Source organism: Nilaparvata lugens, chromosome 6, assembly GCF_014356525.2.
Source record: "Nilaparvata lugens isolate BPH chromosome 6, ASM1435652v1, whole genome shotgun sequence".
Taxonomy (NCBI): domain Eukaryota; kingdom Metazoa; phylum Arthropoda; class Insecta; order Hemiptera; family Delphacidae; genus Nilaparvata; species Nilaparvata lugens.
In genome coordinates, this window is record NC_052509.1 from 63607451 (window position 1) to 63626538 (window position 19088).

Here is a 19088-nt window from a genome sequence, read left to right on the forward strand (position 1 = left end):
CTATTTTGAAATAGCATTTAATCATCTATTGCACTTTATTTCTATTCGCAATATGTTAAGAAATCTGATGTGGCGCACTCACACAACTTTCCTTGCCGTTATGAAAATTGATCACCTGACACGCGGATCTCAAGTCTTCTATTCAAAGATCTGAGCCAGCTGGTGACAGGACAATAACGCTGGAGACATACGAAGTCTGCCATCTCTTCATAGTGAATGATTTAATACAATCAACAGTTGCCAACAGTTTGCAATTGAATAATAACATTTTCTCGAATTTCTAGCTTATTTTCAATTTTAGGTGGAAGAGTCTTCCATGCTCAGTCTTCTCCACTTGAATTTTTTTGTTTTAATTATATCCGAAGCCTGATAATTGGGAGTCTAAAATCAAACATTGCCTAGATGGGGCGGAGCTCCTGAACTTTTTACAGATATGGGACTTGTGGCAGTTGATAGAGCTCATCAATGACTATTTCAGGTATAAATTTGATGCTAGAGAATTTTGTTTCCAACTTGAACTTATCTCACCATAATTTTAAAATCTTTACATCCGATACCTGGCCTAAGGTAGACCTGTATCCTAAGGGAGCCAACCCAATCAGCTGTGAAGTTATGCAACGATGCAGTAATCTAATAATTATGTACAGCTCATCAACAGTGGAAAACGATACTAAGCAACCAGAAACTATGCCGTTCTATCAATCCAACAGACTTTAGAAAGTAAATCTCACTATATATTGACGTGGGTAGACGTGTAGGAACCAATATGAAACAGATTCGGCACCCAAATAGCTTCTCAGAACTTTGGCCCAAGAATTCAATCCATCTTGAGAAATAGCGCATATGCTTCCCTGTATTAAGCATGGGTTGAACATGAATTTACTATAAAAGTAGGAATTTAAACACAATGAAATTTAAATATTACTTATAAATTTTCCAAAACTTTCAAAATACGTTTCATCAAGTCATTTAAATCATTGTATTACCAACACAAGCTACATGGTCATTCATAAGCACAAATTACATTACACAAAATTTATGAGCATCCCTTAAGACTTCAAGGTCAGGATTTCTTACTCAAACAAAATACAATTATAAATCAATAATTACTAATACTAATACATACCAACAAGAATACTAAACAACAGTACCAATACAATAGATTTCATGACTCAATAAAATTTGTTTGAATTACATTATTATTTTAAACAAAGTTTCATTTTCTACAGTTGATTTAACAAAGTGTTATAGTATTCAATTGCATATTTTTTATTTTAGAATGATTCTCAAGCCATTGATCACGTAAGTTTAGAAAAATTAATCATCTTTATGGTAAAAACGCTTCATCATAAACTTATTTACTTTCAAAATTTTTCCAGTTTTTATTTCTTCAAGTTCATAACAACCCTTTCTTAAATCTTTTACTACAACATACGGTCCCTTATATTTTGCACACAGTTTCGCAGATATTTTCTTCAATTTGTTAGATAGAATGTAATTTTTTATCAAGACTTGATCACCTACATTGATTCTACATGGATTTTTATTTCTCATATTCTGTTTAAATCTTCTGATTACTCCTTTATTTTTTATATTAATTAATACTCTTCTATTTCTAAGTTCTTCGGGTTCAAGTTCAAATTTATTATCAGGAGGAAATCTAATACTTTTGAAAACTAAATGACCTAATTTTTTATTCATCATCATCTCTACTGGAATCTGTCCTGTTGTTTCATGAAAGTTACAGTTAATGATGTATGATTTGTGATGCTCCATATCCAGGCGGCGGATAGTTGAACTGCTGCGGAAACATCATTGGATTTCTAGGATGAAAATTACCTGGTTGATTCATGTTTTGATTCATTTGATTCATGTTTGAGTTACTTGATTGTTTACGATATTCCTGACGTTGTTGATAACCTGATCTTTGAAAGTTGTTATTATTTCTTCTATTATCAAAATTATTGCGTCCTACCTGATCAAATCTTCGATGGTCATTTGACTGATTCTTATCTTGATTTTCTTGATTGTCTTGATTTTTGTTCACCCTATATTCATCTAATAAACTGAATGCATCCAACACCTTAATAAATTCTTCTGCATTCTTTACATTTCTAACAATTGCAGCGGTAATTATATTTTCATTGTAATGATTTTTCAACATTTCAAAAATTGTGTCTTTGTCAATAGCCGGAATTAAATTTTTACAGATGTTAAATTTGGAAATTCTGTTTTGTTCTTCAAGAAACTTCATCAAGATATCCATTTTAGAATTTACATTATAAAGTGAATCGCTAGATTGAGCAATAGAATCTTCAATGTTTTGTTGAGCATCATTGTTTGAATTATTGACTTGATCATTTGAAATCTTTAAATTTGAATCATCAACTTCTTGTAGTTCAGGTTTATTACAATTCCTATCGTTTTGATCGAGGAAACCAACAAAATCTTCACCTAAGGATTCATTTGACTCTACTAGGGTTAAGTTCAGTTGTTCTTGCGACTCCATATCACTTGAATTCAATACAATAGTATCATTGGATGTATCAAACTCTTGCATTGTACTTTCCCTATCTTCTAATTCATCTACCATTATAGTATCTTTGGACGCTTCAGATTCATGAATCAATTTTTCCATTTTGGTTGATGTCTTCGTCTTACTTCTTAGTAGATAGTTGTTCATCAGAATGCAGTATTTTGAATACAGATATAATCATTTACAATGTTTTCTATAATTTACCTCGCATTTCAACTCAATGAACTTAACTGATTTGTAATCTAACCTAGTCAAAATCATTCAAAGTATCTCTTAGCGTCACTATCAAATTCTATCCTAACCATGAACTTTTCAAGTTTCAACATTTATTATTTGTGGTCTTTGTGAATATTTTGTTTCGATTTTCCCCACTCAGGGATGCCATTTGGGGCGTTTCGTGTGTCTACTTTGATTGTATCGGCACCGAAACCCCACTTCAGAGATAGAATCATTTGATACTCTTATTTTCCAAGAAGGATTTTGCCTCTTGTCTAATAAAAATATTCATCATTCTACTCTGGATCCTAAACTAACAAATTTACTATTTTCATTAAGTTGACAATGCGTAGGCAATAAATAAAATACATTGCATCTGATTACTTTTATTGAAAACTTTTCAAGTTTACAAAATAAAAGAATGTTACACAATAAAAAACTTATTACTATCAAACCTATACTCTGAAATATGTTTTCTTTTTGACAAGACCTAATTTTTAAAATAATGAACAAATTTTACTGATTTTCTCAAAATAGATTAGATTAATTAATTTTTACTCACGTGAATTTAGCCTACCCAAGATTCCACTTTTAATTTTAAACACCTTAAAAAATTTAAATTGACACTTTCAAAAGTTACATTAATAAACAAATTTTCTACTTTATGTTTAATTGAACAAATAAATGAAATAATAAGCTATTAATTAAAATTTTACCAATAAATGTGGAGCAACCAAATTTTTTGTTCTAACTCGTGGAATCTCAGGTGAAAAAAGGTACTGAATCAAACAGGATATATTATGAACTTCCTTTACCTAGAGCAAATAAATCTCAATGCTACTGAAATCTGAGTTATATAATTCAATGTATCAACCAAATAAAAGTTAAATTTTAAGTTATAATCTGGTTATTTAATTTGTACACTGTCAAAACTTTATAAAAAATTAAATAAACTATTGTTACAATTCAAACGAGTTCATTTATTCAACCTGATTTATTGACATTGAAAGGCGGCAAGTTTAAAATTTTGTTTTGGCGGTACGATCAACAAGTTTGAACTACAAAATTAATTTTCTCTCAAGTTAACTTGATAATATTTAATGTGACATTGTCATTATTTTTTCTAACATTACAATATGCTTCATTCTTCCTTCTCCTCCTTCTCCTTCCTCTCCTTCCACTCCTCCTTTTCCTTCTTCTCCTCCTTCTCCTCCTTCTCCTCCATCTCCTCCTTCTCCTCCTTCTATGTGCCATATTGATGTATCGTATTAATGTTCAGTATTGAAGTATCTCTCTCTCCCTCTCAGCTTCATTAAAGCAACTGAATGGACAGGGATGAGGTGATAGTAGAGATTCTGCTGAATCCAGTGCTGAATAGGATATATCTGTGAAAGGGGTTCATAGCTGAATGAGCAAGAGGAACAATGGTGTTCTACCCTCTGTCTGTCTCTGTCAGTCCCGATAATCGTGCACTTTGTACTGTTCTGTTTCTTGATTTGACCTTCAAGGTGCGACTAAGAGAGTTTATGTGTGTGTGTGTGAGAGAGAGATTGATTGATTGTGTGTATTTATTAAGTGCAGTCCTCTTTGTCACACAACTCCTGAGAGAGACTGAGACAAACAGAGAGAAATTGATGGTGAGTGAAAGGGCGAGAGTGAGAGAGAGGGTAGATTAGATTTCTTTATTTATGTATGCTACAATATTTACTGGCTTATTCACTTATTTACATAAAATGACGATAATGCTATAGTTATTCAACAATTTTTACAAAGTATAAATGATTAATCAATGAGAATAAATATAGAAATGAGAATAGAGAAAAATTGACGGTGAGTGGAAGGGCGAGAATGAGAGAGATGGTAGATTAGATTTCTTTATTTATGTATGTTACAATATTTACTGGCTTATACACATAAAATGACGATAATACTATAGTTATTCAACGAATTTCACAAAGTATAAATAATTAATCAATGAGAATAATTATAGAAATGCAATTAGAATAACGATAATATAATAATGTGATGTAACTTCATAAATCGGCGGTGTTTCAACAAATAATAGTCGATTCTTTGAGAAGGATATAAAATATCCTTCCCATTAACACTCGACCGGTGTAATGAAATATTCTTAGTACGAAATAGTCTTAGTATTAAGTTGCTACTGTGATGGTGTAGAACTGTACAGCGCATGGGCAATGACGTCATTGATGCCGACATTATACTAAGAATATTTCGACCAGTGCGCATGACTACTATTTCTATTTCGGCCTTCTGCGCATGCCCGGTGACGTCAAAATGACGTAGCATACTAAGACTATTTCGCACTAAGAATATTTCGGTTCACCGGGTTGTGATGAATTAGAGCTGTTGGGAATTATAACTCGAAGTAATGTTCAAATGAGATATTCTACTTAAGTTAAAAACTAGTTGATTTGAATCATAGAATTATGGGATGAATGAATCAAATATAGAATGATAGTGAATACAATATCGCATTAATAATTAAAATTAGATGAATGAAACAAATGTTATAGGGTGGGATTTAATTGAAATTTTCAGAAATTGATTGGTTAATATCAACAATGTACAATACTAAAGAACAGAAAAACTTGAGATGGGAAGATGAATACCGTATGTATTATGTAGAATGAAGATGGGATGTGGAAAATGAATGAATGAATGGGATGAAGAATGGAAAGGAAAGAGAGATTAGAATATTTGTCATGCGGTGCTCTAGGGTTGGACAGACTCAGTCATTTTCTCTATAAGATACTTTTTCAAAGACAGGATAAAGCCCGCTCGGCTCTCAATGCATCTAATAGAGTTGGGAAGTTTATTCCATTCACGACAAGCACTGACAAGGAACGATTTGGAATAGATAGTAGTTCGATGTAGTTCGAGGGTAGAATGAGAGACAGAGATTGATTGATTGATTGATTGAGTACTTTATTTATGTAGATTACAATATATACTGGCTTATACACTTATATACAATAGCTTACAATACAGCAAAATTATAGATGAATTTACATAATATAGACTAAGAAAATAATTATTGAACTGTATATGATATGAAAAAGCAATTTGTAATATAATAACTATAGATAATAATTATATTGTTATGCATCTACATAAATTGGCGGAGCTTTAGACATATCAATGTCCATTCTTCGGAAAGAATATTAGAAATATCCTCCCCACTAACTCTCTACCAAAGGTAGAATGAGAGAGAAAAGTGAGAGAGAGCGTATGGGAGAACAGGCACATAAAGCTAGGACATTGATTTGGAGCTAGGATTTAGTTTGAGTGTTATGTGTCATTTATTCAAGATAAATTGTTTTGATCATAAATAAACTCATGAAACTCATGTTCTTGAACTAATTGTGAATTGTCTCTCAATTCAGGCAGGTTCCCACTTGTCAGTATCAAAGACAAAGTAAATATACAATTCCAATGAGTTTTGTTGGGACTATCCACACTTAAAGTGGTCGAGCGAGTATGAATAGTTCCATTCGATCTTATGACAATAATATTTTCACTGTGAAGGACACGTTCACTGATACTGATATGAGAGAATCGGCCTTTAATGTACCGTACAGTATACATGTACATCAGAGTACTCCATCATTAATGAATCTATCCATTCTAAATGTAAGATCATCCATTCGATTGTACATTTTAAATTTATTGATATCAGCAGTACAAACATTTCTAATAGAGAATTGCTATAGTAGCAGGAATAATTTTACTACAGTGTCGTTAACTTAAAACTGTCAGAATAATTAGTTGAATGGGGAGCATTGATGATTTTGTAAGGAATAATGTTGTATAATCTATATATATAAAAGCGAAATGTCACTCACTCACTGATTGACTGACTGACTGACTGACTGACTGACTGACTCACTCACTCACTCACTCGCATAACTAAAAATCTACCGGACCAAAAACGTTCAAATTTGGTAGTTTATGTTCAGTTTGGCCCTTTAGAGGCGCACTAAGAAATCTATTGGGAATATTTTAGCTCGAAGGGTTGTTTTTAAGGGTTTAGAGTTCATCTTTTAGCATGTATATTCTTCTTCTCCCAATCTCTTAATTATAATTGAAATTTCCATATCATATGTTACTATAGAACTATAATCTAGATAGAGTACCTCCTTCGAAACAGTTGTTAACTGGCAATTAAATTAATAATTTTGTCAGGTTGGCATTAAGTTGAGTTGACTTTGTTAGGTTGGCACCAAGTTGACGATTTAAATGCATTTATCGAGGAAAAATTGATTGGGCACTGCTACTTCAATCCTGGGAATATTATATTACTAGCCGTCAGGCTCGCTTCGCTCGCCATATCCGTTTAGCCAGACGTTTAATCTGGACCCCCGACTGGATTGTCCTAACATGATAAAAATGCAGGCGAGCGAAGCGAGCCTGCTAATCTCATTCTTGGACAATCCAGTCGGGGGTCCAGGGGGCGGAGCCCCCTGGCTAGACGGATATGGCGAGCGAAGCGAGCCTGACGGCTAGTCTATAATATAATGGAGGAAAATTGGCTTATACACACGTACGGGATGGGAAATTCACGAATGACGCTTCATCAGGTCTGAACTACTGGACTGATCAACTTGATATTTTGCATATAGGATCACCGAGGATTATCAAAAAGCCTTAATATTTCACTAATATTGAAGCACTGTATACAACCTAACAAATATAACCACTCAGCTCTAGCAAGTTATACCAGAACACTAACAATTACAAGGGACTTAGCTCTATGTACTCTCTAACACCATGATGTCACTGTTTGAGTGTCACTAACACCATGGTGTCACTGTTTGAGTGTCACTAACACTTCAGTGTCACTGTAAGTGTTACTAACACCTTGGTGTTATACTGTAAGTGGTATCTACACTGACATCTAATACCAGACTACAAAACGGGGTCTCATCACACCTAATCTCGGGAGATCATCGACAGTTTCACTTCAATATGTCACCATTGTTTGAATGGGGTTCAATGATGGTATTTATGACGCATGGTGACAGCATTAGTCGAGTGTTTGAGGAGGGATTTACCTTGAGTTTCACTTCAATTTGTCACCATTGGTCGAATGGGGTTCAATGATGGTATTTATGACGCATGCTGACAGAATTAGTCAACAGTTTGAGGAGGGATTTACCTTTACGCCCTGTACACACCTTTCTAATATGGCCGCCGTCTGCCGTCTGTTTACGCATCTGTCAGCAACGCTTGATCGGTTAACACGTTGAATAATTCCAGCACAAAGGACGTCATCATTGCACAATCTCCTTGTCGATATGTGACATATCGATATGACGAAAATCGATAGCAAAGCCAACATCGACACAAGGAATCGATTATCAAAGGAACATCCATCACTTGTTTGCAATATTATAGACAATCCCTGAAGTATTGATAAGTGATGTCGGTTTGGTGTTAAGTAGGTCATGACAGTGTTGATTATACTGAACGTTTGAAAAGGATGTTACAGTGGTCAAGGGGAAACGCTAATATGTGTACTATACGGCCAGAGAAACTAAAAATGTTGAAAAATCTACCTTTATCCTCTCGGTACCCTTTTCATTTCTCCTTTTTTTAGTTAACTTGTTGAACTTGTATCATAGTAGTACCGTAATGTAATTAAATATGATTATTGTCATCGTTGGTAATTGCAAAACCATTAGGTTCCATAAGCATAATAATAATAATATAATAATAATAATAATATCGGGTTCAAATCCCGGCCCGGGAAAGATATTTATCTCGGGCCACTCCCGTGTTTCGGATGGACACGTTAAGCCGTCGGTCCCGGCTGCCTAAAAAGCAGTCGTTAGGTCATGTCAGAGGCCCTGAAATTGATCAGTTGCGACCTGAAAACTCTGACACCAGACCTGAGCCAGCCAGGTCACTCGATATTATTATTATTATAAGCATAACTATTTAATAGCTATGCGAACTTTGTTGTTCAATTAGTCTAATGCTTGTTTTATTCATAATCTTGCTTTCTTCTTTATAATTATAATCTCTTTAACCTCATCTCTGGAAAGTTTCCACTTTTATTTTTTTAGGTACCCACCTACGTTAGTTAAAATTATCAACTCGTTTGTAATTTTCTTTGTGTCTTTGATCTTTTTTAATAACCTACCTGCGCACAGGTTTTAAACCTTTGCAGGTATTATTTTCCCTCAAATATTATTCATTTATAATTTAATAGACCGTCATTTAATGTCAATTAGTGTATAAGCCAGTGAATATTGTGACATACAAAAATAAAGAAATCTAATCTAATCTCTTTCGTTCACCCTTATTCCACTTATTCCTCATCTACTTTTATTATTATATATTATAATTTTGCTTTTCATCTTTTGTGAGTTCTTAATGACTCGTATTGGATTGTATTAGCAACTCTCACCTGCGCACAGGATTTCCCTTGCTGGTGTTTTATATTTTTGTTGAACGCTTTGTATATTTTTGTTTTGAAGAACCAATAAAGAATTCTTGATTTGATTTGTTACTCTACTGATAATATCCAACTCTAGACTTCAGATGAAGAACTAATAATGTGAGGAAAAGATGTTTCAAGGTGGTTGTCATTTGTTGATGGGAAGGAAGAACAGGCTTAAAGCCCAAAACTCTTCCTTTCCCAAATTTAGATAGGAATAGGGATAGGATAGGATACTATATAATAATTATTATACTGAATAACGTACATTTTTCTATCGTTTCTTCTGACGAAATCCGATAATCTTCATCAATCTTTGAGAATACAATCAATCATTCATCACCAGTAACTTGGAATGTATCATGTACCACCCTCATTCCTCAAACAATTCCAATCATGTTAGTAAGGTGTTGATTTGGTGATTCAAACTACAATCGTGCTCTAATCTTGGCAATTAAACCCAATACTACAACTCTACCCACCTTGTAACAGAGCTATATCCAGTTGTCACATCGTACATTATCAGACCATACAATTTCCGGGTATTTAGTGCGCCGAAACGGTACGGTAGCTGTAATATCACTTCCTGTCTATCCTCCTATGAATTGCCAGATTCCGATATTAATCTTCCTGAGGATGCTTTAATGATGTCGTTGATGACGATGATTACTATGACTGGATTGATGATGATGATGATGATGAGTCTGATTCCTACAGGGGCAATTAAGCATTGATTTTGAGAGAGAGAGATATTCGATTTCACTCTCATGCCATACCTTCCCAGGTTTTAATCAATTAGGCTCTGATTGCTTCTCGGAATTCATTGATGATTGATGAGCTTCTGGTACTGATCTGGGACTTTGAATATGTCCAGGAATGGTTGGGATGTTATGATTTTGGAAATCAATCATTAGTTAGTGGAGATAACACTGAAATTAGACGTTGAAAATAGTCCAAGAACTTATTATTACTTGCAGTTCGTCATGGATAGTGGAATAGATGAGGAAATAACACATTTATTTATGCGATTTAGTTATCAGAATTTGTTCAAAATCAGCATGAATAATTTAATTAATGTATTTGTTATTCTTTCTTGATTTTTGTAGCACCTTTAAGTGCCATAGTAAGAGACTAATAAGCTTTTTTTATTTTGACTTTAATTGATGAGAATATTGTCTGTGAATGTAAGACTCATTGGTTCAGCCTTCTATATTTATTGAGGATTGAAAAAGGTTATTTTTCACATGAAAGGATACTCTGCTCTTCATCCAGCAAACTTCATATTCTATTGTGGAAATAAGAGTAGACTTTTGAGAGTCTATGTACTCTTATAGTCCACAAATATAACATGTAATGTAATTCTTCCATTCCTGGTTCCTCAGAATTCGTGAGATCTTTTGATTTTATTCAAGTTATGTTCTCAATCAACATGATAAAATGATTGACATACTCAAGGCAATAGGAATGAATAACAAAGACTTGAATATAATCGCAAACTTGTACTGGAATCAGACAGCAGTTTTGAGAGTTGATGGCAGCCACACTGATGAAGTGAAAATATTGAGAGGGGTGCGTCAGGGTTGTGTTTTGTCTCCTATTTTGTTTAATTTGTACTCTGAGTTCATTTTCCGAGAAGCACTCAGTGATATGGAAGAAGGAATCATGATAAATGTGAATAATATTCGATATGCGGATGATACCATCATGTTTGCAGATAGTATTGAAGGATTACAAGAGTTGATGGACAGTGTAACAAGAATAAGCTCACAGTATGGTTTAGAAATAAACACAAAGAAAACAAAACTTCTGATAGTGAGTAAAGAGAACATTGCTGGAGCCAGCGTTTACATCGATCAAGTTAGGGTAGAAAGAGTGAAGCAGTACAATTTATTATCTAGGAACAATTATTAATGAGAAGTGGGATAACTCTCAAGAAATCCGGTGTCGCATCGAAAAAGCCCGTTCAGTGTTTGTTAAAATGAGCTCACTCTTCAAGTCCCACAATCTGTCTTTAGAAATGAAGCTTCGACTCATGCGTTGCTACATTTTCTCTGTTTTGCTGTATGGTGTGGAAACCTGGACTCTGAACAAAGAAATCACCAGGAGACTTGAAGCATTTGAACTATGGCTTCACAGAAGAATTTAAAGGATATCTTGGGGATAAACACAGGGATACTGCAGCGCATGGGAAAGGGAGCAGAGTTGATAAACACCATAAAATGCCGGAAACTCCAATACCTCGGACATAAAATGAGGAACACAGAGAGGTACGAGCTACTCCAAGAGATCCTTCAAGGCAAGATAAACAGCAAGAGAAAACCAGGTCGATGAAGAATATCTTGGTTGGCAAATCTGAGGAAGTGGTTCGGTAAAACATCGGTAGAACTCTTCCGAATCGCAACCAACAAAATCAAGATATCCATGCTGATAGCCAACATCCGGAACGGGTTGGCACTTATAGAGAAGGAGAATGTTCTCAATACATTCGAGAAACTTCAACTTCATCTCAAATTTCCAGTTAATTTTTTTCTACAGACTGTGTCATATGACTTATAAATTATAGCTGTGTTGAGTGATATTACTTTGGAGGAAGATTCAAGATCAATTTTTCAATATTTTCAGAGTTTATTTTTTTGTTTGTTCCAGGGCAACATATGGCAGCAACTCCTATCATTCCATTTCATCTTAGAAATAGTTAATACTGTTCCATTCGCGTTAACCGTGAGTATCCTTCATTTCTATTTCATATAATTTATTATATTATAATGATTGACACAAAATACTATTTCAAGTTGAATTACTCTCATTTCATTTTCCTCACTAATTTGTTTATTAATAATTGTTCCATCACATATTACAATCAACCCTGAAGCTCAACTCACACTTACGCCACTCAGGTCGAGAAGAGACTCGACTCTAGTCGAGAGCATGTGTTTTCAAATGGTGACGTCGCAGAGACTAGAATCATAAAGGAACAACCAGTCTACTCTAGCATAGAGAAACAATAGCTCAAGTAGATATCCCATCCCCATGGTATAGGGCGTTTATATCGCAACTTTTACTGTTATCTCAAGCCGATTACTGTCGAATTTTAGTGTTTTGGCGGGGTGAGAGTTTATGAACGGCACAATATGAGAGACTACCAGCGTCACACACCTCCACGGGAACGAAATACGTGGACTATCGGCTTGAGGTAACAGTAAAAGTTGCGACATAAACGCCCTATACCATGGTATATCTACTTACGCTATCGTTTTTCTATGATATTACTGTCACGACTTCCAGTTTGAAAATTATATCAGAATATTTGATCTCCAATCTGAAACCGAATTGATATTGATCTAATCTTTGATCTTCCACATCTCCACTGGAACATTGTCTGAAAGTTCATAACGCAAATTGTTATCAATTAATTGCTGTAGTGATTACGCTGAGTCTACAGTCATCTCAACTTCTTAGATTTCTGGTATCTAGTACAAATTTCTATATATTTTTCTCATCTCTTTTTCAGATAATTCATGCTCCTTTAAGAAATATGTTCATTCCAGTATTCCTAAACTGTTGGCTTGCGAAAAAGTCTCTGGAAAATATGTTTGTAAGTATATTCCATATTTCATTAATTTCAATAAATTCAATTAAGTTGATTTGGAAACTATCTGAAATACTCCAGTACTGTATTTTGTTGTTTGATCCTCTGTCATTAAATTCTTGACACTATACTCACTTATGTAATGCCAATTATTTCTGTAATTATGGTAATTCCATGATCTGTATATACTTGAAAAAATGGAAAATAAATTGATTTGATTTTATTTTGAAAGAGTAAGATTCCTAATAATTACTGAATGAAAATGTCAAACTTGAATTCGAGAAGATACAAATTCACTTAAATTATCCTACAAGGCTGAGCTGGTATCATGTATACAATTGAATATTATTTGTTCAATTTACATGAATTTTCTTCCTATCAAAAAAAATTGATGACAATGGATGATGCAGGATAATATTTATTAAATTTATTTCCGATAAAGGAGAGTTGTTTGAAAGATTAACTGTGATTATAAAACTGATTCTCATAAATTAACAATGATAGCTTTACAATCATCGGGAGTCCATCATCCACATTTAGCTATTTTTGAATGATGAGCTTTTTTTGTTCCAGAACGATTTACATAGAGCGATGCAGAAATCACAATCGGCTCTTTCGCAACAGCTGATGATCCTTTCTGCAACGTTATTATGTTTAGTGTTTACTAGGTAAGTAAATTCCCCATTGTACTTTCAAGCTCTGTCCTGGACAATATTTCTATGTATCTTCTATGCTGCTTATCAACACCTTTATAGAACTATATAAAGTTTTGATAAAGGCATTTTTAATGACTCATTTTTGTAGATTTTATATTTCAAAGAGTTGCAGAATCAGGAGCTTCCAAAAAATAGGGTCAGCTCTAAATAACCTTACTAGTTACATAATTCCAATAGACAATTCCATTAGAGTACTTTATTGCACGTTCCAAAAGCAAGAGAGTTGATCTATGATATTGAATAACTCTCTGCGAAATATTCGCAAATGGAGATAATTATTTGGATTTTCGTTAAATTGTTATCCAATTTCTAGAAAGACTTCACCAAGTGGAGAATATTGATGTTCATGAACAAAACAGTTTTCCTTTGAACAGTCTATGCAGACTAAGAATATACGTGAATATTCATTGGGTGGCCTATTTGAGAATTCTTCTTGACCAGAATGTTTTCCCTCAAGTTCGATACTGGGTGAGACCATATTAGGCGTTTTAGAACCGGCAGGACTGGAATCTCTCCGATTAGCGCTTGAAAAAATGCCTGAAATGATCTTGCCCCAATTCCTTATATTGGATAGGAATTACTGTAATTTTCAATCAGTCAGTTCTTTGCTGTTTGGTTTGAATCAGACATTTTTTTATCTATTATGTAAAGATCTATGTGATTTTGCTTACCTGAAGAGTTCTCAGAAATCAAAATGTCTTCATTCCCAAGTAAAATTCAATAACTACTAAATAAATTGAATCAGGATATTGAAACTTATATAGTTTGGGGGTTTGTGATATGATACATAATAGGTTATGGAAAATAGTTTCCTTTACCTGTCTGGTTTCACAACTCAATGATTTCAAATACTGTGATGATCAAGGTGCGTAAAGACTTGACATAAGTCTATAGATCTACCGATATTTTTTACCAGTTTCCCGTGTTTCAAATAAGTGAAATCATGAAGTTTTAAAAAATATTTCATTTTTTCTTGCAGTGTGTGTGGCATCCAGCACTTCCAGAGAGCAGGCCACAGGCATCTGAACCTTTTCCAAGCGACTTATTACGTAGTAGTGACTTTTTCTACTGTAGGTTACGGCGACTTTGTTCCAGACATATGGCCTTCACAACTTTATATGGTTGTTATGATTTGTGTAGCTCTAATAGTACTTCCTACTCAGGTAAGAGCACCAAACTATCAACAACTCAATAATTTAAACACATTTGTTATTCAAAAGATCTATTGTGAGAAAAAAACAATGTCAATATAATAGTAAATTCTCAATTCCAATGACAAAAATGGAACATAATATAGAAAAACTACAGATTGGTTGTACTTATTGGGAATCGTAGTATGAATGACGCAATCTTTATACGGAGATGAAGACTCAATAGATAATCAACAAACAAGGAATGTAGATTGCGATATACATCAAAGCTCTTGCTAAATGGCATCTCGGAGTACCAGGGGTGCATTCTTGGAAACTTGACATTTCTTCAAAGATTCATGAACAGGAATTTTCCAGAACTTTAAATAGCATGATTGACCAGGTGTAATATTGACCAGTTAACTTCACTTTCGACCAACAAGAGACTTGGAAAAATTTCTTAAACATATTACTCTTGCATCAAGATTTCAAACTTGAAGGACCTTTAAAAATCAGGAAAAATATTAAGTCATTTTTTGGATGTGAATGATTTCCTTCAACTGAATGATTACTTGTTTTTCATTTTTGTCTTCAATCTCCAATCTACAATGACTTCAATGAAGTGTTTTTCTATTGAGCTGACTTTTGTAGTATTGAGAAAAGAGTATAGCTTATGCTATCTTTAATCTTTTCTACCTTAAAATACTCACTGATATATGATACAATAATATGCAATCCACTTGCAAATCATGTCAAAGCCTTATTATATCTGATATAATATCAACTGTACACTCTTATAATATAAGAATGAAGAATCAGATAAAACTTTATCATTCTTATATTATAAGAATGAATAGTTGATATTATATCAGATATACTTGTATCAGTTCAGCTTCTTACAGAATAACGCACCCTTGGTGCTCTTCATAACGGCTGATGCTATGATTATTATATCTTTATCTTACTGCATTTATCCAATGTACCTAGAATACATAGGTATTGCATCTATTTGTAGCTCGTATCTATCTGTATCAATACAGATAATTTTGATCAGTTGATGAAGAGCGCAAAGCGCACGTTCTCGGCGCAGCATTATATTTCTATAAAGGCAGTGGCAAGGCAGAGAATGTACAACGCTGTTATCCTATTTTTCTCCCCTGCCATTAACGTCAACCTCACTATAGCTGGTTTGAGATTTTTATCGGAATCGTGAGAGCTATGATGAGCTATTGTTTAATCTGTATCGTGGTCTTTTTCTATTAGAAGGTTTGTAATAGTTTGAGCTATGGTCTATGAATGATCTATGTTATAATCCTTTTCTAGCAACAGATTTGTGATTTTCTGTTGGCTAGTTCGAGCAGCTAGCGTTCACGTGGATGGAGAGACAGAAGCTGGGAGGCTCCTACTCTTCACACCGAGCGCAGTCGGAGAAGCATGTGGTCGTGTGTAGCACCACTCTGCATGCAGACACCATCATGGATTTCCTCAACGAGTTCTATGCGCATCCTCTCTTACAGGTAACCACTAAATATCCAACACACCAGAAAAATTCACATTTCAAACATGTCAATATATCTTTTTATCTCTTTTCTGTATAGGGCTACTTGTAATACAAATATAAAGAAAATAAGAATCTCAGTACCCTTTTTTTGAAATATTTTATCACTACATGTTTCGGACATTTATGCCATTTTCAAGTGATATGAAATAAATAAATTTAATACTACTGGAAGATTCTTATTTTGATCATATGTTAGTGTATTCATATGTTTTTATGAACTAGGACTGTAAATTTTGGGTTTAAATTCGCATGATTCTATCAAAAATGGGGTTATTGGTGTCTAATTGGATTAGGTTTATTATTTTATCTCTGTTCAATTTTGCTGCTTTATGAATATAGAATTCTTCTTTGACATTCAGTTTTTATTACCATAATTAAGTATTTTCATATTGGAATTTTTATCTGTAAAATTATGGCCTGAATCTATCAAGTGTTCAGCAAATGCCGACTTTTGTGTATAATTTTTAGATTTTAGTGCTTGGATATGTTCTCGAAACCTGATATGGGAATTTCTACCCGTTTTTCCGATATACAATTTGTCGCAATCACTACATTTAAGTTCATAGATTCCAGATTTTTTAAACTTATCTTGCTGTAAATTTAAATTTGATTTCTTTTTTATCAGTTCGAATGTATTATTTGTTGTCCTATAACCTAGAATGAATTGAATGAGAATAACCTAGAATGAGAACATATCCAAGCACTAAAATCTAAAAATTATACACAAAAGTCGGCATTTGCTGAACACTGATAGATTCAGGCCATAATTTTACAGATATAAATTCCAATATGAAAATACTTAATTATGGTAATAAAAGTCAAAAACTGAATGTCAAAATATTTATAAAGCAGCAAAATTAAACAGAGATAAAATAATAAACTTAATCCAATTAGACACCAATAACCCCATTTTTGATAGAATCGTGCGAATTTAAACCCAAAATTTACAGTCCTAGTTCATAAAAACATATGAATACACTAACATATGATCAAAATAAAAATCTTCCAGTATAGTATTAAATTTATTTATTTCATATCACTTGAAAATGGCACAAATGTCCGAAACATGTAGTGATAAAATATTTCAAAAAAAGGGTACTGAGATTTTTATTTTCTTTATATTTATGTCAATATACACATGTGTGTATGATGTGTTTATCATACACACATTACACATAGCTTGAGGGCTCAGGCCTCATAATCATGTCTTGAGTTTGTGGTAAATATATGAGTTATCAATGATCAAGTTAGATTTGTATGGTGAGGGATTGAAATCATCCCATTTGACTAGCTGGAGAAGCCGTTTAGTTGCACCAGCACTATAATATTAATAATAATATCGAGTGACCTGGCTGGCTCAGGTCTGGTGTCAGAGTTTTCAGGTCGCAACTGATCAATTTCAGGGCCTCTGACATGACCTAACGACTGCTTTTTAGGCAGCCGGGACCGACGGCTTAACGTGTCCATCTATGAGACCGAGTTGTCTCATGGTTCACGTCGACTCCAGAAGCCATTTCAAGTACTATATTTAATTTCTCGACATAATTCATACAAAAAAATCATCAATCATTGTATCTCCTGCATGAAACCGAATCATTCTTTGATAGATTTATGCTGAGCTATTGCGTTTTCCTTGCAGCAACGATCAACGCTATGCAACTACCACTTTGCGATAGACTCTAGTGAGGTGGCTATATCACAGAATAGATACAGAATGGAAACTTGTAATCAAACGCCTATCTTACCAATGCTTTCTACATGACCCCAATACTAGACACGTCACGTGACCTTGGGAAGTTCCAATCCTGGTCTTCTGATTGGCTCGTGGCAGTGAACGAGATCAATTGATCCGGATCATTAAAGTGATCCGAACCTACCATCAATACTATTACAATGCGGCGCTTCCTAACAAGATGGCGGATTTTGGCGTCAGGGTATAGCCAAGTTTCCATACTGTATGTATACTGTGCTATAACTCGACAACAATCAACGATGTGGCCGCACCAATCACTGGGCGTTTGGTGAGAAGATAATATTAAGCTGTTTAGCTCTGTGAAAGTTGTCCCTATCCCTTTTCTGGGTCTTATGATATGTGACTAGCCCTTTCACTGCCAAGCACGAAAATATTCGTTTTTGAAAAGTATGTCTAAACACACCAAGCCCGAATATATTCGTTTTCATCTTTGGGCTAACTGTGCCATCCACGTATATTTTCGTTTGCCTTTTATTTTATAATACAGACCAAAGACCTTAAAGATGCATAGACTCACATGCAGCGGTATTGTCGTACTTGGAATTGAAATCCGCCATTGAGGGGGCAACCCATAAGATTATTACATACCAATGCCACCAATGCCTTTGTGATCTATTGTATTACAAATATATTTATAGATATAATATCTCGTGCTAAAATACCCCAATGGCGGCCTTCAATTTCAAGTAAGAGCTATCATTGGGAAGGCATAGACATTGTGGGTCTATATCTCTTTAAGGTCTTTGATACAGACATAGTCTGTAGTGTTGCCAACATAATAAGCCAAGTCTCAACTGATTCCGATTTCATTCGAGGAAGATATCTAGGCTTCAGTGAACAGCTGCAGTGAAGTGCCATGTTACACACACATGTGTTTTTTACACACACATGTGTTTTTTACACACACATGTGTTTTGTTGTATGTTGTGATTCAAAAGTCTAGAGTTGTTTCTGTTTGTGAAGTGATGTCAATTTGCGTTCATTATGGGTATTTCAAGTAAAATTTATTCCGAACATGAAATTCAAGCTTTTTTACTTAGCTCAGATTCTTCAATTGATGAAGTGGAACTGGAATTTTCCCGGGGCAGTAGTGATAGTGAAGAAGACAGTCAACCTTTTCCTCT

The 19088-nt window shown here is 34.2% G+C and overlaps 1 protein-coding gene across 19 annotated transcripts in view; it reads left to right on the forward strand.

Annotated features, from left to right (window-relative positions):
* The window catches only part of LOC111057314 (potassium channel subfamily T member 2-like), a 699972-nt gene that overhangs the window by 598096 nt on the left and 82788 nt on the right, over positions 1–19088 (forward strand). For all 19 annotated transcript variants that reach the window (XM_039431618.1, XM_039431616.1, XM_039431612.1 and 16 more), the window contains 5 exons: positions 11862–11936; positions 12727–12810; positions 13378–13472; positions 14500–14683; positions 16003–16167. In XM_039431618.1, coding sequence (XP_039287552.1) covers positions 11862–11936; positions 12727–12810; positions 13378–13472; positions 14500–14683; positions 16003–16167 — 603 coding nt within the window. The remainder of the gene's footprint in view (positions 1–11861; positions 11937–12726; positions 12811–13377; positions 13473–14499; positions 14684–16002; positions 16168–19088) is intronic.